The sequence below is a fragment of the Eubalaena glacialis genome, chromosome 11 (assembly GCF_028564815.1).
Source record: "Eubalaena glacialis isolate mEubGla1 chromosome 11, mEubGla1.1.hap2.+ XY, whole genome shotgun sequence".
Lineage (NCBI taxonomy): Eukaryota > Metazoa > Chordata > Mammalia > Artiodactyla > Balaenidae > Eubalaena > Eubalaena glacialis.
Genome location: NC_083726.1, coordinates 59,447,145 through 59,470,346, shown reverse-complemented (window position 1 = coordinate 59,470,346; position 23,202 = coordinate 59,447,145). Strand labels below are relative to the sequence as shown.

At 45.3% G+C, this 23,202-nt stretch overlaps 2 protein-coding genes across 17 annotated transcripts in view; one reads left to right on the top strand and one right to left on the bottom strand.

Annotated features, from left to right (window-relative positions):
- The window catches only part of R3HDM2 (R3H domain containing 2), a 153,109-nt gene extending 144,054 nt beyond the window's left edge, over nt 1–9,055 (bottom strand). For 12 of the 16 annotated variants that reach the window (XM_061205819.1, XM_061205806.1, XM_061205805.1 and 9 more), the window contains exon 1: nt 8,758–9,054. The gene's annotated coding sequence lies outside the window, so the exon portion shown is untranslated. Of the gene's footprint in view, nt 1–8,757 lie in introns of all 16 variants that reach the window. The other 4 variants (XM_061205814.1, XM_061205818.1, XM_061205812.1 and 1 more) reach the window with 1 other exon arrangement.
- Nucleotides 9,056–12,601: 3,546 nt separating this feature from the next.
- INHBC (inhibin subunit beta C) lies at nt 12,602–21,284 on the top strand. Its single transcript, XM_061206265.1, has 2 exons — nt 12,602–12,914; nt 20,539–21,284. The coding sequence occupies exons 1-2, from the start codon at nt 12,602–12,604 to the stop codon at nt 21,282–21,284; spliced, it is 1,059 nt and encodes a 352-aa protein (XP_061062248.1).
- Nucleotides 21,285–23,202: the final 1,918 nt, after the last annotated feature.

Here is a 23,202-nt window from a genome sequence, read left to right as displayed (position 1 = left end):
AGATGCCAAGTGAAGCCATCAGGGTGGATGAGACTGACAAATAGAACAATGTTCTTCTAAATGTCATCCAAGACAACTGACCAGAGACATCACAAACACCTGGAATGTTTGTTAAAATACAAACTCCTGGGCTCCATCCCAAGCCTACTAAGTCAAAAATCTCTGGGGATAAGCCCAGGAACACACATTTCATTCATTCATTCCATAAATGTGTATTGAGGGACTATTCTAGGCATTAGGAATATAACAGATATAAAATAAACAAGGTCCCTGTCCCATAGGTTTTGGGTTCTAGGCATGGCCAGACTACAGGCAAGAAAACAAACAAGATAACTTAAGATAGTGGTAAGTGCTATGGAGAAAATAAAACAGAGAAATTTAGTGAAGCAATAGTAAGAACAGGAAAGTGTGGTACAAGGTAAGTCAGAGCAGCTGGCAGAGGCGAGATCATGAAGGCTTTTGTAAGCCACATTCTTAAATTCTCCAAGAGATGCTTATGCCTTTAAGGTTTAAGAATCAGAAGTAAAAGGGGAGAATACGACAGTAACCTTACGGAAAACACATATTTAAGGGATGAGCAGGAGAAAAAGAGCCAGGAATGCAAGTGGAAAAGAAAGTAGTATCACTGAAACATTTCAAGAAAGAGAAGGGTCAACATGACAAACACTCCAGAAAACCTGAATTAAGATAAGGATGAAAAGGAGTCCGTTAGATTAACAAGGCCCACCATGTTCTTCCCATTGATTTTGATGGATGCTGGGAGCTGCTCCACCAATAGTATTAGAAACACTAAGTGACCACTTCTCGTAGATGTGTATATTCACCTGCTACCCATCCATAGCACATTGTTTCCTAGAAGTTATCAGCTGGTTACTAGTCCTAGATCTTCTTCTTCCCTTCTCCCACAGAATCAAAAAGGAGAAAATATAATTTGTGAGTATAGGGAGAAAAAATGTATTTCAAATGTATCCCTTATTAAGTTTGGATTGTCACTGCCTTGATTACTTTCCTCCTAGTTCTGTTATAAAGCTTACACAAGTCTGAACCACTCTTCTCCAAGGAAGCATTCCCCATAATGCTGCTCATGTGCCAAAACCACACACAAATTCTTACAACTGGCACATCCAACAAAAATACAGCCCCCACAAAAATATGAACTGCATACCTGGAAAATCTAGTCTTTTAATATGAATGTTGACCACTTTAAGGTCCGATCAGCTTTTAGGAAAGAGAAAAGTGCTTTGCAGATATGAAATATGGTTTTGATCATTATTAATAATAAACACTGAAGCACAAATGTTGTTATCAACATGAATTATACCAAAAACATCCATACATGGAAGATAACGAATCAAGTGGCAAAGGAAACTAGCTAATAATGTTAAAAGTCTATCTCTATTCTGTACACTAGACAAGAATTGTATGGAAGACTAATAGTGGGAGCAAAATTACCTCCAAAAGATCAAGATAGCACTTGACTAGTCTGCAAACCAGCTTTTTCTCTTTCTTTTCCCACTACAGACTCACAACCAATAAATATCAATTAGAAATAAACTATTTTATTAAACTTAGAAGGTTTTGCATAGCACAGGAAACCGTAAACAAAACAGACAACCCTCAGAATGGGAGAAAATATTTGCAAATGAGGCAACCAACAAGGGATTAGTCTCCAAAATATGTAAACAGCCCATGCAGCTCAATATCGAAAAAACAAACAACTCAATCAAAAAACAAGCAGAAGAGGGACTTCCCTGGTGGCGCAGAGGTTAAGAATCCGCCTGCCAATGCAGGGGACACGGGTTCGAGCCCTGGTCCGGGAAGATTCCCACATGCCACGGAGCAACTAAGCCCATGCGCCACAACTACTGAGCCTGTGCTCTAGAGCCCGCGAGCCACAACTACTGAGACCGCTCGCCTAGAGCCCGTGCTCTGCAACAAGAGAAGGCACTGCAATGAGAAGCCCACACACCGCAACGAAGAGTAGCCCTCGCCCGCCGCAACTAAAGAAAGCCCACGCGCAGCAACAAAGACCCAACACAGCCAAAAATAAATAATAAATTAATTAATTTTTTAAAAAATGGGCAGAAGATCTAAACAGACATTTCTCCAAAGAAGACATACAGATGGCTAAAAAGAACATGAAAAGATGCTCAACATCATCTAATTATTAGAGAAATGCAAATCAAAACTACAATGAAGTATCACCTCATACCGGTCAGAGTGGCCATCACCAAAAAATCTACAAACAAAAAATGATGGAGAGGGTGCGGAAAAAAGGGAACCCTCCTACGCTGTTGGTGCGAATGTAAATTGGTACAGCCACTACTGAGAACAGTATGGAGGTTCCTTAAAAAACTAAAATAAACCCAGCAATCCCACTCCTGGGCATATACCTGGAGAAAACCATAAGTCAAAAAGATACATGCACCCCAATGTTCACTGCAGCACTATTAACAATAGCCAAGACATGGAAGCAATCTAAATGTCCATCATCAGAGGAATGGATAAAGAAGATGTGGTACATATATACAATGGAATATTACACAGCCATAAAAAAGAACAAAATAATGCCATCTGCAGCAACATGGATGGACCCAGAGAGTGTCATATTGAGTGAAGTAAGTCAGACACAGAAAGACAAATATCATATGTTTATATGTGGAATCTAAAAAAAAGGGTCCAATGAACTTATTTACAAAACAGGAATAGAGTCACAGATGTAGAAAACAAACTTATGGTTACCAGTGGGAAAGAGGGGGAAGGGATAAATTGGGAGGCTGGGATTGACATACACACACTATTATATATAAAATAGGTAACTCATAAGAACCTACTATATAGCACAGGGAACTCTACCTAATACTCTGTAATGACCTATATGGGAAAAGAATCTAAACAAGAGTGGAGGGCTTCCCTGGTGGCGCAGTGGTTGAGAGTCTGCCTGCCAATGCAGGGGATGTGGGTTCGAGCCCTGGTCTGGGAGGATCCCACGTGCCGCGGAGCAACTGGGCCCGTGAGCCTCAACTGCTGAGCCTGCGCGTCTGGAGCCTGTGCTGCGCAACGGGAGAGGCCGCGACAGTGAGAGGCCCGCGCGCCGCGATGAAGAGTGGCCCCCCACTTGCCACAAGTAGAGAAAGCCCTCCCACAGAAACGAAGACCCAACACAGCCAAAAATAAATAAATAAATAAATTAAAAAAAAAAAAAAAAGAGCTAGGAAGGGGAGGTGGTGGTGGAAATTTAAAAAAAAAAAAACAAAAAAAAAACAAGAGTGGATATATGTATAACTGATTCACTCTACGGTACACCAGAAACTAACACAACACTGTAAATCAACTATACTTCAATAAAAATTAATTTTAAAAAAAGAAAGAAACTGAGTTATTTTAAACCCTGCTGATTACCTCACTTATCTTTACACTTCTAGCTCTACAGGATAAGGACTTAAGCTGAGATCTTTTGGGACCTGAGTAACTGTGTAGGTGCAAACCTATAGTTTTTACTTGCCTGCAAAAGATTTTGAGGTCTTCAATGAAAAGCAAAAACAAGCTGCAAAACACATTATTAACGCCTTTAGAGCATTGGGCTAAGTCAGGGAAGAGACCTTACAAGAGCATTTAACCACTAGCTTCATTTTTTTCCCCCAAGAAAATACTGGGAAAGGCCTGAAAAGTATCTCCCAGGAAAAATCAAAGTCTTTGACAATTTAGACAATTTTGACAATTTAGAAAAGCAAGCAAGCAGTTAAAGGGACTGAAAAGATTTTTTGTTTTCTTGTGGTATACAAACTAAGGAGGAATGAGTCCTTTAAAAATACCAAAAGTGTTTTGACTATTGGGAGACATGACTGCCTGAGGCTTTTTTACCTTTTCTCCTTATTCTCTCTCTCATCTCAAGGCTGGGGTTCCCAATCTGATCAGTTCTTTTTTTAAAAGCACAGTTAAGTACTCTGGGAAACTTACTGTCAAAACTAGAAAACTGAAACAGCTTTCCCAGTATAGGTTCAAACAACTGGACTGAACAACTCATAAGAGATCTTGCAGAAAAGCAAAAAGAGGGGACTTCCCTGGTGGTCCAGTGGTAAAGACTCCACGCCCCCAATGCAAGGGGGCTGGGTTCTATCCTTAGTCAGGGAACTAGCTCCCACATGCATGCCACAATTAAGAGTCCACATGCCTCACTAAGAGCCCACATGCCACAACTAAGGGATTCCGCATGCCGCAACAAAGTTCCCACATGCCGCTACTGAGACCCAGTGCAGCCAAAGAAAGAAATAAATATTAAAAAAAAAAAAAGAAGAAAAGCAAAAAGAACACCTGGATTTAGGAAACATCCCAGAATCTTTCCTTTCATACCGCCTAAGTAAAAATGATGAAACCACTGCAGATTATTGTAATTAGGGCTTTCAACACCAATTTTTTTTAAGTGTTAGAGAAAATAGATACACACTAAGGAAATCTAAGGGAACTCAAAGAGGAGTTAAAACAGATCAAGGTTAAGAAATCTTTCCTATCTATATCTGTTTTCAGAAATAAACTCAAACTTAAGAAGGGGGACTTCCCTGGTGGCGCAGTGGTTAAGAATCCTCCTGCCAATGCAGGGGACACAGGTTCATTCCCTGGTCCAGGAAGATCCCACATACCATGGAGCAACTAAGCCCGTGCACCACAACTACTGAGCCTGTGCTCTAGAGCCCGCGAGCCACAACTACTGAGCCTGTGCGCCACAACTACTGAAGCCCGCGCGCCTAGAGCCCGTGCTCCGCAACAAGAGAAGCCACCGCAATGAGAAGCCCGCGCACCGCAACGAAGAGTAGCCCCCGCTCACCACAACGAGAGAAAGCCTGCGTGCAGCAACAAAGACCCAGCGCGGCCAACAACAAAAAAAAAAAAAAAAAAAAAAAAAAAAAACTTAAGAAGGAATGGACAGAGTAACTTTATTGGAGAGATGGAACAAGTGCTACACTTCTAAAGTGACAATCATGGTAAGAACAAAAGGTAACCACTAAAAGACAATTAAGTGGCGTGTTTTCTACAGACAGTGAAAAGGATACAGCTGAAGGAAAATACTAAAGCCACTGTGTATGAAGAATATCTCTAAAATTAGACCCACCAACTGTATTCATGCACACATATTCAAGCCATGAGTCCAGTTATTTTTCCTACTTGTAAGTTGGCAGCACATTCCACAGAGGGACACTCAGAGTCCTTTATCCCATCTTACAAGTAGGCATAGGGAAAAAAAAAAAAAAAAAAACACACACACACACAGACAAATACACACACACACAGAATTTCACAAAATTCTCTCCTCTGTACTTCCTGGGACCATGTAACCAAAATGCAACACTTTTTATCCATTCCTCAAAATCTGCTTTTTCCTGAAAGCTTTCCTTGAGTTCATGAAGAGATCTGGTACAGGAATAAGCAATGCATCATTCAGAAACCATTACCTATACTGAAACATTGTCAGTACTCAGTACAGTATTTATCGCTAAGAGGTGAGAATACGGCATAGAGATGTTTGAATGTCTCTGGGTCCTGAGAAAGACTTCCTAGAAACTTTGTGAAAGGATTTTAAAAGAGACAAGAGAAATGAGGTAGAAGCCTTTATTAATGTGCCAAAATTATGTCAGGAATTATTCACAAAATGAGAATATACCTCTTTACAATAATAATAACAGAACCAGATCCAGTCCAATAGATACAAGTTCCCCAATTCTCCCACTCCCACTTCCCACTCAAACCGTTCTCTCATGGGCCTGGAAGCTTTCAATGTCCTGGCAAAAGTTTAAGCAAAAACCTAGCTTTGCAACCAGCATTCCTACAAAGTGTTAAAAGCACTACCTCGCCCGCTTTGCCTTCCTAAGCTGGAAAACAGTTGCCAGCACTGCCCCAAAGAGAAATCTCATCCAGGCCACTCTAGCCAGATCAATGAAGGTAACAAATATACCAATCAAGAAATGAGAAAGGAAAAAATAAATGAGGGATAAACCACACAACTCAGGGGGCCTGCTCCTTTTACCCTCAAACTTAATATAATTTAGTTGCTAAAAATGATCCCACAAATGGATTTGTAGAAAAAAGGATCAGATGTTCCCCAAAACTGAACACTCCACCATTGTTAAAGAAAGCTATTCTTCCAAGTTTTCAAGCTCAACTGTCTCCACATGAATGGGGGAAAAAAATCTAACCCATATAGCCCAGACCATAAATATTAACATCTTCAGTGTACTGAAAAATTCAAAGTGGAACCAGCCTACTCAGTTCTCTGAGGCCAAAGAGGTAAGGATGGTGATGTTTGCCTCATCAGAGATGTGAACAAACCTCAAGGCAAGAGCCTGAAACAGTAAAAATTCTAGCCACATGAAATCTGAGATAATCTTCCTCGGAGACCACCAACACCACACTCCATCCTCTCTGCCTTCAAAGTGCTTTCACTCAATGACCTGAAAGCACAAGACTTCTGTCAAAACAGAAACGTGGCAAGAACTCACAGAAAAAAAACTCAAGCTCTTCCAGTAAATACCTTACAAAATTCTACTGGAAATACATGTCTCTCATTTATGACAATGAGAGAGTTCAAGGATAAAACTCCTCTTCTTGGGGACTTCCCTGGTGGTTCAGTGGTAAAGAATCTGCTTACAACACAGGGGACGCGGGTTTGATCCCTGGTCAGGGAACTAAGATCCCACATGCCACAGGGCAACTAACCCTCTGTGCCACAGCTACCGAGTTCGCACGCCTCAACTAGAGCCCACGCGCTCTGGAAGCTGTGCACCACAACTACAGAGCCCATGCACCCTGGAGCCCGCACGCCACAACTAGAGAGAAGCCCACAGACCACAACCAAGAGCCCGCATGCCTCAACGAAGATCCCCCCCCGTGCCGCAACTAAGACCCGACACAGCCAAAAATAAAAATAAAACAAATAAATCTTTAAAAAAAAACCCTCTTCTTTACCTATTCAATCAATAAATTTGTTGAGCACCTACTGCATATCAAGGGCTATACTAAGGGCTGAGGATACAGCAACTAACAAAACAAGACCATCTAAACCTCATGAAACTTACACTCTAATGCGGGAGACTAAATATGTATAGTATGTTATAGGTTGATAAGGGGTAAGGAGGAAAATAAAGCAAAATGGGATAGGAAGTTATGTAAATATATGTGGAGGAATGGCTTTGCAATATAGATAGCCGAGGAAATGTCACTGTTAGAGTGACATTTCAGTAAAGCCCTGAAGGTGAGGGTGCAAGGCTATGCAGCTTTACACGGAAAAGGTGATCCATGAAGACCCAAGTGCCAGCTGCTGAGGCAGAAGTGTGCCTGATGTGCTCAAGGAACAGAGCGGAGACCAGTGAATATGTTTGGGGCGGGAGGGGGAGGTTGCTACATATCTTGGACTTTAAAGACGACTGTAAAGTCTCTGATTTTTATTCTGATAGAGGAAGGTAACCAACTCCTCTTCAGATTTCTTTCAATTAAAAAAAATCAGGCACCCTATTCTTATATGTGCAAGTTTTTAAATTTTTGTTTTAAATTGAAGATCTACAGTGTAGATCCTAGAGTGGACGTGAAACTGTAACTTAAACTCTGAAATACAACTTTCGCTGACAGTTCATCAGACCTTCAAGAAAGATTCTCTGTTCTCTCAACCCTGTGGAGAACTGCAACAGGGAGGAAAAATACAACTAAAAGTGAACTGAATGGACTAACTACTACCACCTTCCACCACTATTTAAGCCGTTTCAGTCTTGATGTCCCAGACTCCAAAAAGGGGGGAAAAAACAGGAGAAATAAAACGAGAGGTGAAAAAAAAAAAGCATTAGGAAGAAAGAGGAGCCATAAACAACTGATTCAAGTGCCAATTTGACTATCCAAAAATACAATAAAAAGGCAAGGAATGTGTGACATTCCTGAAGTGGAACCTGTCACCTTCCTCCTCCCCAGTCTCCATGCTGCCTACCAACATAGACAGGGCTCAGGCGTCTCAATTTTGGTTAAGTCTCTTTGAAAATATATATATAAAAGGACATTCATCCAACTGAGAGCTGAATTTAAATTTTCCCACACCTCTCTTTGATTTAATGAACCTCTGGGACTGTTATTCGATCATTTCTCATCATTATCCAAGAACAATTCACTTTGAGTGAATAAATATTCTGTGGACTTACTAGGCTAATGGTCACAAACGTTGAAATTTTGGGTTCTACAGGTAACCGAAATCGAGAAGAGTTTTCAGAGCCTCAAGAGTTAGTTACGAGCTTAGCGTAGGCCCAACTTTTAAGCTCCAGAACCATCTCCCTGTACGTTCCAACTCAAATCTCTGTCCAATGAACTCGGACACCAGCATAATCTGAAACACTCCAACACCTTTCCCTCCCATTTTTCCAAGGCTCAAAGAAAAACGGAGACCCAAGAAACACATGGAGCCAGTCACCCCCGAGCACCACAAGGGCGCAACAGTCTTTAGGTCCCACCGCACAGGCCACAGGTGGCGCCAGCCCCACACCCTCAGCCCCGCGCCCCTCGCTTCTCGCCTGCGCTCCCCGAGCACACTTGGGGCGTCTCTGGCCTCGGGGCCGTCCTTCACGGGAGGCTCGGGCCCTGACCCACCGCCCGCGGGTCCGGGAAGTGCCAGCGCGGGGACCCAGACCGGGGGCCTCCGCCCGCCCGGCAGCCCGCGCGGCCGCCACGCCCCCTCCCCACGGGCCGCCCGCGCTGCCCGCCCCCTTGGCCGGGAGGTGGCCTCACCTCACGCGGGCCGTAGCGGGGAGGGCGCCCGCGTTTCCGCCCGCCGCCCGGGCTCACGGCCGCTCGGCTGCGGCTCGGCCCCGACGGCCGGCGGCGGCGCGCTTCTGGGGGCGGACTCTTCTCGGCCGGGGTTTCCCCGGGGCCCAGGGCGGGGGAGTAGGGGGGACTGGGGCGGGGGAGGGGAAAGGGGCTTGGGAAGGAGGGGGGAGAGGGGGAGAAAAGGGGGGAACCAAACCCGGAACGGGAGAAAAGGGGGGAGGGGGAAAATCAGAAGGGGAAGAAAGGCCCAGAGTCCGCCCCCCGCTGCGGCCTGCGCGCTACGTCACCACGTCCGGCGTCATCGTCACCGCGTCTTGCGCCCGGAGCGCCCTGCTTCCTGTGTGCATGTCTCCACGCCTACAGACGCCCCTTGCCTACTCACCCACTTCCCCAGCCCGCACGCACACGCTGTGCTGTCCAACACACGCGTTCGCTCTGTCGCCTCCGCGTTACCTGTGTCTTCAGCCGCCAATGCAGATCCACTGCGACCCTCAGTTCACCTGAAGCCCGTCAAGCCTGTCAGATTCACCCTTGATTTAAACATAATACTAATAACTGTAGTTTAAGTTTACAGAGCACTTTCAAAGTAGCCTTTCACTTAGGACAGTGACTCCTGCTCCCGAAACAGTATATATGCAGTAAATATTTGTGGTATAAATGGATAAAGATCATGTGGTAGGTAAATGTCCATTTTTTCCAGATGTAAAAATTTAACTCTAAATAAAGTAGGTTTAAGTACATCCTATTTAAAATCACTTCTTCCCGCCACCACCCTCTAACCTACAGTTCTCTTTTAAAAAGTCATCTTAAATTTGCAACCTCCCTGACGAAGTGAGAGAGTGGCATGGACATATATACACTACCAAATGTGAAACCGATAGCTAGTGGGAAGCAGCCGCATAGCACAAGGACATCAGCTCTGTGCTTTGTGACCACCTAGAGGGGTGGGATAGGGAGGGTGGGAGGGAGTCGCAAGAGGGAGGAGATATGGGGATATATGTATATGTATAGCTGATTCACTTTGTTACAAAGCAGAAACTCGCACACCATTGTAAAGCAATTATACTCCAATAAAGATGTTAAAAGAAAAAGAAAAATTTGCAACCTCCCCACACTGACCATTCTAGGCAGAATCAATCTAGCTACTAATTACATGTATTTGCATCGTTTCTTGACCAACTCCCTCAAAGAAGCATTGTAGTCTTACACTGATAGAATTCAACCATTAAATATTTACTATGTGACAGGAACTGCAGTAGGAAACAAAAAAATTATAGTATAATGTAAGTGCTATAATAGAGAGGTGTTCAATGTGCTATGGAAACACAAGAAGGAGCAATTAGTTCCTAGATGTAAGAGACTGAGTAAGCTACAGAGAAGCTAAAGGTGAAATTTCAGTTAACCTTGAAGAATATAAGTAGGAGTTCATCAGAAAGGCAAGAATGGAGATTCCAGAAAGGTCATAGAGGTAAGAACTTCTCCTTTCCTTCAAGAATCAGCAAGTTCCAGGTTTTCAAGTTGGAGGCAGGAGACAATGACAGCCAGGAGGAAATAATGGCTAATATTTGTGTTATGTATGTATGTATATAGAATATGTAGCATTCTACATCTATTATTTCCATTTAATCCTCAAAACAACAGGTATTACTGTTACGCTCATTTTGTAAGATAAGGAACCCTGAGGCACCAAAATCCCAGATTTTGAACTGAGACAGTTTATCTTCGAAGCCTGCTCTTAAGCACTGCACTATTAGAAATGTAACTGGAAAGGGCAGGTTTCAAAGGACCTGTGTGTCGTAATGCAGAGTGAAACAGTTGGGTCTTTTAGGGACAAATGCAGTAACTGAAGAACAGCTAAGGCAGAAACATGAGGCATCCAGCCCTAAGAGAAGCCCTCCTCTGTTTCCCCCGCTTTTGCTAACCTCTTTTTCCCCAACTATTTGCCAGCGAGAAGGGGAGCAACTGAAGTCTTCAGATGTGAGGGGGTCTGGGAACTACATACTGTAGTTAAGACATGAAACAAATAGCAGTATAACTACCTCCCCCAACCTCAAGATAAGGTTATATCCATGAATGAAATTAGGAATATTAAAATGTTAGATATAAGATCAGTCCCTGTAGACTGGGAAACTATTAGAGAGTGACTACTAATAGGTACAGGGTTTCTTTTGGGGATGATGAAAATATTCTTAGTGGTGATGGTTGCACAACTCTGTGAATGTAGTAAAAACCGCTGAATTATATACTCTAAAGGGTGAATTTTATGTTCTGTGAATTATATCTCAATAAAACCCTTATGTTATAAATAAATAAATTTATACTAGAAACTGAATAATAAATCTACTTCTATCACAGTGCTTAAAAAAGAAGAGGGGCTTCCCTGGCGGTCCAGTGGTTAAGACTCTGTGCTTCCAATGCAGGGGGCTCTGGTTCGATCCCTCGTTGGGGAACTAAGATCCCACATGCCACTCGGCAAAAAAAAAGAAAAAAGAAAAAAGATCAGCCCCTGTTGAAGGGGCTAAGAAACTGTGACACACAAAAATACAATCTAGGTGAATTGACTTCTTATAACCAGCCTGTAAGCCTGTATTCTAGAATTTATTCACTCAATAAATATGTTTTAAACACCTATATTATATTGTAGGTCCTATGTGCAATGCTGGAATATAGTGGTAAGCAGCAGAGATGACTTAAGTGACTGCACTACAGATGGTGATTGGGGACATGGCCTCTAAGAAAGGAGAGTCCAGAAGGGCAAATATTGGCAGAATTTCTTCAGCACATCTAGAGGTGAGGGTACTCTGGCCCGCAAACAAACCTATGTAGCAAGAATAATAATAAACTTTTATTAAGCCACTTACTCTGTGCCAGCCACTGTAAAGTGCTTTACAAAATTATTTAAATCTCAAAACTCTCAGATAATCAATACAGATCTATAATTACATATTAAAAATCCATAGGGCCACACATGTTCCAGAATTCAGAAAATTTCAACTTTTAGAAAGGAAAAATGGAGAATTCCCTGGTGGTCCGGTGGTTACGACTCTGCACTTTCACTGCCGAGGGCCCAGTTTCAATGCCTGGTCGAGGAACTAAGATCCCACCAGCCGAGGGGAAGATCCCGCAAGACGCACAGCGCGGCGAAAAGAAAAGAAAAAGAAAAAGAAAGGTAAAATGGTACGTATACTGTATATCGTATAACACCCCTAGGGGTAGCATCCCATAATCAAGTAATGAAGACCCAACACAGCCAAAAATAAATTAAAAACAAAAAACAAAAAAGAACAACCTGCATGACAATGCCCTAAAGTGTCCTGCCAATGACCCCCTCTTGTTTGAAAGTCATTCTTTAACATTCTATAATAAAACCTCTGATCTCCGCACCCTACCTCCGCGCCGCCCCCACTGCCAGGCTTCCGAGCAAGGCTGTTGATCTGAAGAGGAATTTCATCTCTAACCTTTGTTCCCAGGCCTGGCAGCTCACATGGGTAACCCACTATCTCCCAAAGTTGGCCCAGGGACATTTCTTTCCCCAAACAAACCAACCTCCCGTCACATCCCCCACTCTGTAGTTTCACTGACTATATGGCTTCTGCCAAGTTCTACCTGTAACTGGCTTCATCTCTCAAGTTGGATGTTTGACTGCTCTATCCCCTGCAACCAGGAGTAATGCCAGCTGGACACACTCTCCTTCCGGGGCCCCTGGCGGCTGGGAGGGAGCTGAGACCACAGCTGTGGAGACCCTGAACCCCAGGGTTTGCAGCTCTATCTCAACTGTGTTGCTCAAGGAAGGCCTTCCCCAGCAATGACCTCCTCATTGCTCCTGGCCTTCCTGTTCCTGGCTCCAAACGCAGTGGCCACTCCCAGAGCTGACAGTCAGTGTCTGGCATGTGGGGGGCCCGCCTTGGACCTGGAGAGCCAGCGGGAGCTGCTTCTTAACCTGGCCAAGAGAAGCATCTTGGACAAGCTGCACCTCAGCCAGCGCCCAACACTGAGCCGGCCTGTGTCCCGAGCTGCTCTGAGGACTGCGCTGCAGCGCCTCCATGGGTCCCCACAGGGGGCGCTTCCAGAAGCAGACAGGGGACAGGAGTATGAGATCATCAGCTTTGCTGAGACAGGTGGGTTCTTGGTCTGTAGATCTTCCCCCAAACCCGATCTCTTAAGGAAAGGAAAAACTTCCTCCCCAATCTAACGCCTGATTTTCTCCCCAAAACCATCCCAACTCTTGCCTTCCACGGCATGTAATCTCCGAATCCCAGGCTCCCCCCACCCCCCCGCCACCAGGCTCTCTCTTTGTAGTTTAGACTTGACCAATGGGCACCTGGGAAGCGGGTACGTTTCATTTCTTTTGAGACTACCTGCCCCTATCTCCCATGGCTCCTCTCTCTGCAGGCCCACAAATTTCCACAGGCTATGATGTGAGCCCAGACATTTCCTGGGCTTGGACCAGGGTCTGGGAGCTGGAGAGTCTGTCCTCCCTCTGGCCCTGGGATCCAGCCTCTCTGTACCCCACTCCCCCAGATACATCATTTGGGTAAAAGGAAGAAAAGTAAAACACTGGGATTACAATACCTCTCCACCCTACTCCTGTCCCCTTGCCTTGATTACCTCGGGTCCGCACGTCAGAACAGGGCCAAAACGGGACCCAGAAAGGTATTTAAAGGATAGAGGATAAAGATGAGAGAGTTCCTTCCATAGAGGGGAGATGGGTTAGAGAATTTAGTGGGCAGCTGGAAAGAAGATCAAGAATTCAGAGACAGGGGAATTCCCTGGTGGGCCAGTCATTAGGACTCCACACTCTCACTGCCGTGGGCCCGGGTTCAATCCCTGGTCGGGGAACTAAGATCCCACAAGCTGCAAGGCACGGCCAAAAAAAAAAGAGAGAATTCAGAGACAGGATCTGAGAACCAGAACACAAACAAGTGATCTCTCTGGCCTCTGAGCTTCTTGCAAGTTCTTCTCCCTTAGGTTTAGAAGGCCCTTCCCAATCCTGGCCCCTTTCCCTTGGTCAGCATCTACTCCCTTCAAGATCCAGCACTCCCATCCTGAAAAAACCCACCCTGACCTGAAGGTGAGGGGCTCCCTCTCTGGTGGCCCCCACACGCTTACCCTGAACCTGGACCTTCCTTATGGAATTGCCTGTTTCCAGGTTTTCTATGAAGTCTGTCTTCCCATAGAATGCAACCCCTTGAGGTCAGGAACTGTCATTTATTCCTCACATTATCATCAGAGGCTAGTGTATAGTAGAAATAGATAACACTTATACAGTGTTTACTGTGTTCTAAGCCTTTTAAATATACTAACTCCTTGAGAGCCTCACAACAAGCCAGTGAGGCAAATACTATTGTTACCCCATTTTAGAGGTGATGAAACTGAGGCACAAAGAGGTTGAGTAACTAGCTCAAGGTCACATGACCAGTAGATGGTAGAGCCAGACAGCCTGGGTCTGGAATCCATGACCTTGACCACTCTACCACTCTGCCTCTTGCAAACATAGTAGATGCTCAATAAACAGCCAAACCATTCTGTAGGTCAGCTCGACCATGTCTAGAGTCCCCAGTGATGGATGAGACCCTATTCTATTTCAAAAGGGGGTTTCTGCTCATGATTAAGAACACAAACTCTGGAGCCAGATACACTGGGCTCATATCCCTGCTCAGCCACTTATTACTATGTGTCCTGGGTTGTTAATAGTCAGTTTTCTCATTTGCAAAACAGAGATAATGAGAGGATAGTTGAGAGAATTAAGTGAGCTAATACAGGTAATGTACTTAGAAAGGATAAGGTGGGAGGCAACTGAAAGTAGAAGACTCAGCTCCTGCCCATGAGGGGTTTAGTTGTTGCTGCTGGGAATAAATTACTTAGAATATAAGGCAGAGTGAAATATATGCTAGATGAGGGCACAAGTGCTTAACGGGCCAGAAGTAATTCACTGGGACCTGGTAAGTCAAGGAAGTCTTTCAGAAGAAGTTTGCAAATTGGCTGGCATTGTAGAGTAAGTTTGACTTCAGTGGGTAGAAAATGGTAAACAACATCCTAAATGGAAAAACATGAGTAAAAGTCTAAAGAAACGGACTGCATTTAGAGTTAAAAAGTAGTCTGGAGTGGATGAGCGCAAGGTGGACAAATGGCCATGAACACCAAAATCCTGGTTGGTTTTTTTTTTTCACCTTTGTATCCCTGATACTTAGCCCAGTTTCCTGGCACATTGTGACAGTAATGACGGTTACCAGGTATTTAGTGTACCTGCCTCCTCTCAGTTCATCCTTACAATCACTCCATAAAGTAGACTTTATCATTCCCATCTTAAGAATGCAGAAACTGAGACTCGAAGATAATTTACATGGCCAAGGTCATACAGCATACAAGGGGCAGAATTCAAACACAGTTCTCTCTGACTTCAAAGTCTATATACTTTCCACATATTTGCTAATCAATGAATGAATACAGCATTTAGGCTGCAGGGGGTGTGACCTGAAATGAACTTGGAGGTGAGAATGACTGATGCCTGGATTCTACCTTTTACATTTAAATATTTTAGTTTGAAGTTTTCAATTCCAATTTAAGCTATCATCTCCACCATCATGTGAAAGAAAGATCTGAGAATTGTTCTTGCTGGAGATATGAAGAGAGAGAGCTTGGGGCCCTGGGGAAACTCGGGTAGGAGCCTTCAATGGTGTCCTGAAACTGGCTCATACTGGCTCATGAGAGCTGATGGTGAACATCTCCCAACTGTGCATCCAGTGACATCACATTGATAGTTTGAAATTGGCCGGGATGGGAGAATTTATACCACAGAAATTGGCAAACACTACAAATCAGGGCCTTTTTTTCCCCCCTCTGGAATCCAGTTGTTAAATATTTACCGACACAACACTGCCTAAGACCTAAAAATTCAAGTTATCTGCCTCCCACATACCTAACATACAATGCTGATTCAGGGACGGAATAGATACTTCTGTTCCAAATGGCGGATGGGGGAGGGAGACGCAGAGCAGTCACTGGTCCATGAAAATTCTGACATCCAGCCAGCCACATATCTCAGTCTACCCCAAATCCAGAATTCCTTTGGTTAGGGCCTGGTTCTGCCCACTGGTAGGATTTTCCTCTCCTCTTAAGGAGAGCCTACCATTGCTCCCCTAGACTTCTAGATCCATTCTCTCATCTCTTAGTGCCACCCTCTGAGATGTCTTTCCTTTTAAATAGGAAATGACCTGTGTTTGCAGCTAAGTAGTTTTCTCAGCCTGCATGCTGCCCAAAGAACTTGGGAGCCTGGAGACTTCTTTTCATTTTGAATCATCTCTGTCCCTTTTAGTCCAAACTGGTGCTGCTTTCACTATTAAAATTCTCTTTAACACTCTGTGAGCCTTCTAAATAATAAATTACAGTCTTCTCACTCAGACAAAAGGCACTCCACTCTATCAAGACAGACACTCCTCTTTTACAAGTCAGGATACCCTCTTATAAGTGAGATAACACTCTTAAGATTCTTAGAAGCCCTCTGTCTAGTTGAGAGGGTCTACAGAACATCTTAAATTTTAGATCTTAACAAAGATGTTAGATCTTAACAAAGGGTCTTACAGTTCCCCCTTTATTATTATTATTATTTATTTATTTATTTTTGGCTGTGTTGGGTCTTCGTTTCTGTGCAAGGGCTTTCTCCAGTTGCGGCGAGCGGGGGCCACTCTTCATCGCGGTGCGCGGGCCTCTCCCGCTGCGGAGCACAGGCTCCAGACGCGCAGGCTCAGTGGTTGTGGCTCACGGGCCTAGCTGCTCCGCGGCATGTGGGATCCTCCCGGACCGGGGCACGAACCCGTGTCCCCTGCATTGGCAGGCGGATTCCCAACCACTGCACCACCAAGGAAGCCCCCCCTTTATTATTTTGATCTTCGCTCTGAAGCTATGTTTTACTGGCAGTGCCCTGGATTTGGTTTTTGCCCTGAGACCATTTATTAGTTTGATAACCTTTTTGCCAGACAGAGAGTTGAGGGATGAAAAAAAATATTTTATTGTTCCATCTAGCAAGTCCTATTGGAAATGTTTTCTCTAAATTCTGCTTGAAAATTGAACAGTTCGTTTTTTAGTTCATCTCACTCCTGAAATGCCTTATCATAGGCAGCTAAAATAAGCCAAATGGCATTTTCAGCATTCTGCCTGGAAATACCTTTAGCTAAATTCACAATTCTGTTAGATACCATTTCTAGCTTCCAGTTACCAGAGACGATAGCCAATACATAACACAGGTTCCCCGTTGTCCAGCTTCCAGTAGCAATTTCCTCATTGTCCTTCCAGACTTCACTAACAGTCTCCCTGCTGTCCTTCCATCCTCTGGCTGCCACCCAGTCCCAAAGCCAATGCTACATATTTTAGGTCTTTGCTATGGAGTACCCCACTTCTGATCCTAATTTCTGTTTTAGTTATCCATTAATATGGCAAATCAGCTCAAACACTGAGTCTTAAAACAAAAAAATTCAATAGTTTCTGTGATTTTGTAATTTGACTGGACTTATTCTGGACAGTTCTCTCACTCCATGTGGTGTAACTGAGTTCATTCAAGCAACTGCGTTCAGCTAGGAACTCAGATGGGGCTAGAACGTCTAAGATGGTCTCTCCGAAGTCTCTCTCCAGATGGCTTCTCATCATTCAGTAGTCTAGCCCAAGTTTCTTTAAAGCATTAAAGTTTTCCTACCTCAAAGTGTAAGTACTTACTAAGTTTCTGCTTGCATCGTGCTTGCTTACGTCTCATTGGCCAAATCAAGTCACATGCCAAGCCCAGAATTAATATGGGAAGGGATTGCACAAAACCATGAATATTGGGAGGTGTTGTTCCCTGGGGGTCAACAATGTAATGGTCTATCACAGCCCCTGATGGTCCTGTGTCTGCCTACCATAACTGGGGTGACTTATGAGGTTCTAAATGTTGGGTGCTGGTGACCTAGCAAGAAAAGATTAGCTGGGTCAATCAGACTCTTCTTTTAGGATTTTGGAATTGGAACACTGAAAGATCAGCTCACTTAGCTAGGAAGAGCTAAGTTAAAGGTTCTGTAGATGCAGGAGCTAGGGCCACCATTTTGGGACCTGAGGAAGGTGACAGGGAAGCAAAAGAGGTAGATCCACAGAAAGAGAAGAATGGAGTAGACTTACATAGGGAGAGTGAGATGAGAGAGATCTTGTTGGCTCTGAGAGTTGTCAAGGGCAACCTTATTCCAGACCTTACAATTCACACTAAGTCTAGATGAACTTTATTTTCTGCTCTTTTATGCCCATGAGAGTATCAGCGGCATTCCCACAATAAAGCATCCTTTACTTAAAATAAATAAATATAAATAAATAAGAGTTGCTAAGGCCAAAGCATAATGGCATTTAATTGCCTCCTAAAAGAGTTTGGTTTTATTCATCAATAAGGTTTTTGAAACCATGAATTTTATGATCTAGCCGTTTTGGAAAATAATTATTGCGTCAGTGTAAAATAAGAATTAAAGAATGAAAGACCATTCACTCACCAAATGTTAACTGAATGCCTATTATGTACTAGGTACTAGGGATACAGTGGTAAACCATACAGGCACAATCTCTACCTTCATGGAGTTTACATTCTAGCTGGGAGCAGGGAGGGGGAGAAGAGGAGGGGAGGAGAAGCAAATGAACAAAAAACCAAGATGATTACAGAGAGTGATAGTGGCTATAAAGACAATTAAGCAGGATAACGTATTAAAGAGATGAGGGTAGAGTTGAAGGCTGCTTTAGCTAGGTTAGTCAGGGAAGCCTCTCTGAAGAGGTGAATTTGCGCTGAATGCCAAAAAGGAGCCAGTCATTCAAAGAGCTTGGAAAGATATTCCAGGCAGGGGAAAGAGCAAGTGCAAAGGCCATGAGGTGGGTCCATGTTTGGTGAGTTCAAGGAACAGAGAAAAGCCAGTATAGGTAGAATATAGTCATTAAATGGCAGAATGCCTAATCATACGTGTTTCCTATGTTAAAGGGTTTAGCTTTTATTCAGATAGCAATGGGAAGCCTTTGAAGGGTTTTCTGAGAGGATTAAGCTGATCAGATTTATGTTATAAAAAGATCACTCTGGGACTTCCCTGGCGGACCAGTGGTTAAGACTCTGCGCTTCCACTGCAGCGGACATGGGTTCGATCCCTGGTTGGGGAACTAAGATCCGACAGGCCGCAAGGCACGGCAAAAAAAAAAAAAAAAGAGGTCACTCTGGCTGATATGTGAAGAATGGTTTTGGGGGCAAGAGTGGACCACTTGGCAAGCTATTGCCATAGTTCAAGAAAAAGATGATTGCGGGTTGAACTAATGTATGGTAGAGGAGGTGGGGTTAAGTGAAATTATATTATGAACTAGAGATAGAGTTGACAGGTCTGCAGATAATTTCAAAGAAGGGAATGAGGGCAAGCAAGACTTTGGTTTAAGCAGTGCATTTACAGGGAAGGGGAAGATTGAAGAAGGAACAGATATGGGTTGCGGGGGATAAATCTAGAGTTCTTCTTTGAACATGAAAAGTCTGAGATAGCATTGGATGTCCAAGTGGAATATCAGATCAGCAGCTGGATATACAAGCCTAGGCTCAGGGAGAGGTCAGGGCCATGGATATAGATATCTGGGAGTCGTCAGCATATAGATGGAATTGAAAGCCAGGGGAATTGATGGGTTCTTTCTGGGAGAGACTATAGATAGAGAAGAGGAGGGAGCTTAGGACCTCCAACATTTAGAGGTCAGGCAGAGGAAGAGGAGCTGTCAGCCAAAGAGACCAAGATGGAGTGGCCAGAGTCATGAAAGCCAAGAGAGGGAAGTATTTCAAGAAGGAAGGGATGGTTAACTGTGTCAAACACTGCTTAGAGGTCAGGTAAGATGAACATAAAGAGATGAAACCATTGGATTTGGCAACGTGGAAGGTGTTAGTGATCCTGACAAGAGCAGGAGTGGAGGGAACAGAAACCCAGTTAATGTGTTTCAATAGGTCAGGTGAGGGATGAAGAGGGGAAACTGGGCAACAGTAACAGGTACAGGAAGAAATGCATAGCCTTTAGAACCACTGTGGTGAGGAACTGGATGTGGGGAGTTTCTAAAGGTGATAAGGAAGGTAATGATACCACCAGTTCTAAGAACGGAAAGAGAGGTACATAGGGAGGAAATAATGATTTCCACGTGGGATAAATTGATTTTAATATGCTGGCAGGATGTGGCAAAATTAAGCAGTTAGAAGTTTAGGCCTGAAGCTTGGTGATTCCCAAGGTGCAAAATGGTCTGGACTGGACATACAGATTTGTGAATCACCAGCACAAAATCTGTGTTGGCTGACTGTGAGTGTGGGTCAGAGCTCCTCTCAGTGTAGAGTAAGAGGAAATGGGACTTCCCTGGCGGTCCAGTGGTTAAGACGCCTCGCTTCCACTGCAGGGGTCGCAGATTCTATCCCTGGTCGGGGAACTAAGATCCTACATGCTGCATGGCAAAAAAAAAAAAAAAGGAAATGAAGGTCAAGGACAGACCCTGGAGAACTCTTGCATTGGAGGGATGGTGAGAGAAAGAAAAGCCAGCAAAGAAAATCAAGGAAGAATCATGAGAGTTGTGTCATGGAAACCAAGAGAGAAAAGATTTTTAAGAAGGAAGGGGTAGTTAACAATGCCAACAGTGTGGTCGAGAAAGAACAAAGGGAATTCAAGCATGCTGAGAATAGATATGTAGTTGGTAGAATTGACTCAGAAAGCCACTGACTGGGGCTTCTTGTGTCCACAGGCCTCTCCAACATCGACCAGACTCGTCTTGATTTCCACTTCTCCTCTGATAGAACTGTTGGTGGCCTGGAGGTCCAGCAGGCCAGCCTCATGTTCTTTGTGCAGCTCCCTCCCAACACCACGTGGACTTTGAAGGTGAGAGTCCTCGTGCTCAGCCCACATGCCACCAACCTCACCTTCGCCACTCAGCACCTGCTGGAGGTGGATGACAGTGGTTGGCACCAGCTCCTCCTGGGGCCTGAAGCTCAGGCTGCCTGCAGCCAGGGGCACCTGATCCTGGAGCTGGTCCCTGAAGGCCAGGTAGCCTGGAGCCCAGTCATCCTGGGTGGGGCTGCCCATAGGCCTTTTGTGACAGCCCGTGTAAGAGTTGGGGGCAAGCACCGCGTTCGCCGGCGAGGCATCGACTGCCAGGGTAGGTCCAGGATGTGCTGTCGACAAGAGTTCTTTGTGGACTTCCGTGAGATTGGCTGGCACGACTGGATCATCCAGCCTGAGGGCTACGCAATGAACTTCTGCACAGGGCAGTGCCCCCTGCACGTGGCAGGCATGCCTGGCATTGCCGCCTCCTTTCATACCGCGGTGCTCAATCTTCTCAAGGCCAACACCGCTGCGGGCACTGCCGGAGGGGGGTCATGCTGCGTGCCCACTGCCCGGCGCCCCCTGTCTCTGCTCTACTATGACAGGAACAGCAACATTGTCAAGACTGACATACCTGACATGGTGGTAGAGGCGTGTGGGTGCAGTTAGTCTGTGTGTGGTACAGGCAGCCCGAGGTGGGGTAGGCAAACATGCCCTGACGGAGGCACTCTTCCTTGAGAGGAGGGTGTGGCCCCGTTACTGCCTCTGTCCAGAAGATGGACTCCCTCTTCCTGAGCAACTTACGAGAATTATCCCAACTTTGACGTGAGGAGATCTTCATCAAAGGAGAATCACTGTCATCCAAGGAGAGTCACTGTACCATCTTCATAACGAGCGGCCCCTCTCCTAGAGCATAGTCCCTCCAGCGAGCGCCACGTGCTCAACCGCCACCCTAGGGACTCTCATCCACCTCCAACCATGGGCAGTGCCGTCTGGTTCCCAGACAGATACCCATAGCCCAACTTTAATCCAGCCCACAATCCACTATGCCTCCCTGCCCTTTCTACTCAATGTCCCCCACTCCAGGATGAGTTGACCCAGCCCCTTCCCCTGCTTTTCTGGATCTCCAGAGAGTCCCTTCCTTAGATTCACCAAACATTCAATCCTCTCCATGTCTTGAGCCCTTTTCCTCTTACTTGCCCAATGGGCTGCTAAAGGCTCTCTTGGCACACTCTCATCCACTCTTCGTCCTTCTCCTTCCTGCTCCGTACCCTTGGGGTCTGACTCACCTGAGTTCCTTTGGCCTCTGGCTTCCTGCTGAGTTTGACCAAGAGGAGACAGAGGCAGGAGATCAAAGGATAGGAGAAGACAGAGGTCAGGGTGTTTCTTATTCCTCCTCCTTCTGCCTAGGTTCCATGGTTCTGTGTGACTGTGGCTGCATCCGTGTCCCTACAGTTCCTGTCTAGCTCCCCACCCCCTCCATGGCTCCAGCTGTGCCTAAGTTCTGATATCACCGCTTCCATGCTATGGGCTTGTAATGGCTTTCCATTCTTGCCGGTCCCTGGGTGCTTCAATATCCCTCCTTGGTTCCCTTAACCCTGCCCATACCTCTGTAAAGAAGTCCTTCATTAAGTCTTCTTAGTGATGCAAACACAGACAGGTGAGTGGGTCTTTTATGTCCTGCCAGGACCCTGACTGACACCCCAGATGACACAGAGCCTGCCGGCCCTGTCCACTTTTCTCTCCTCCCAGTCTCCTTAGGGCTGAACTATTATGTCCATCCCACACATCATGACTCTTCCTTCGCCAGGCTGCTTCCTCTTCTTTCTTAGGCCCCCTCCTCCCTCCCAGAACCATCTTTGCTTGTCTTATGGCTAATAAAGACTTGGGTTTTACCTGCTCCTCTCCTCCCTCTGTCCTCGCTCCAAGAAATGAGACAGATCACTGCTCAGTCAGCAAGTAGGTGACAACCTGTGGGCACACACATGGTGGGAGGCAGAGGCATGGCTCCGAGCTGGCTGCCTTCCCTTCACTCACCCCCAGGGCTCCAGCCAGGAGTCCTGTCTGGAAGCTGGAACTGGCCAAGGGCCACTTGAGTGGGACAAGGAGAAGAAAAGGAAGGCCTGGGGTGAGGAGAGGGAGGCATTTGCTCTGAGACTGGGTCCTCTCTAGACCTTTGCCCTCTTCCCCCACCATCTCCTCCCTTTGGTTGGACAGCCCTGAACCATGGGGTCAATATTGTCTGCAGCCCAAGGCCGAGTTTGCGCAAAACCCATGTGTCCTTTGGGAAACGTGATGTCAGTGTTTGCTCAGCATATAACCCCCTCCTATCTAGGTCTGAGGTCCTTGGAAATGGAACCCTAAAAGGAGAAAGTCTGAAAGAGACCTCCTGGGGGACTGCAAATCTGAGCTGTGGGGCTTCAGGAGCAAACTCATGGAAGTTATCCCAACTTTGACTTGAGGAAATCTTCATCTAAGCAGAGAATCTAAGGAAGTCTTCTGGTGGCTCTGCCTCCCCCTTCCACCGCTGTCTCCCACCCCCAATCCACCCGTCCCCCAGATCTAACCTCCCTCCCTCCAACTATAG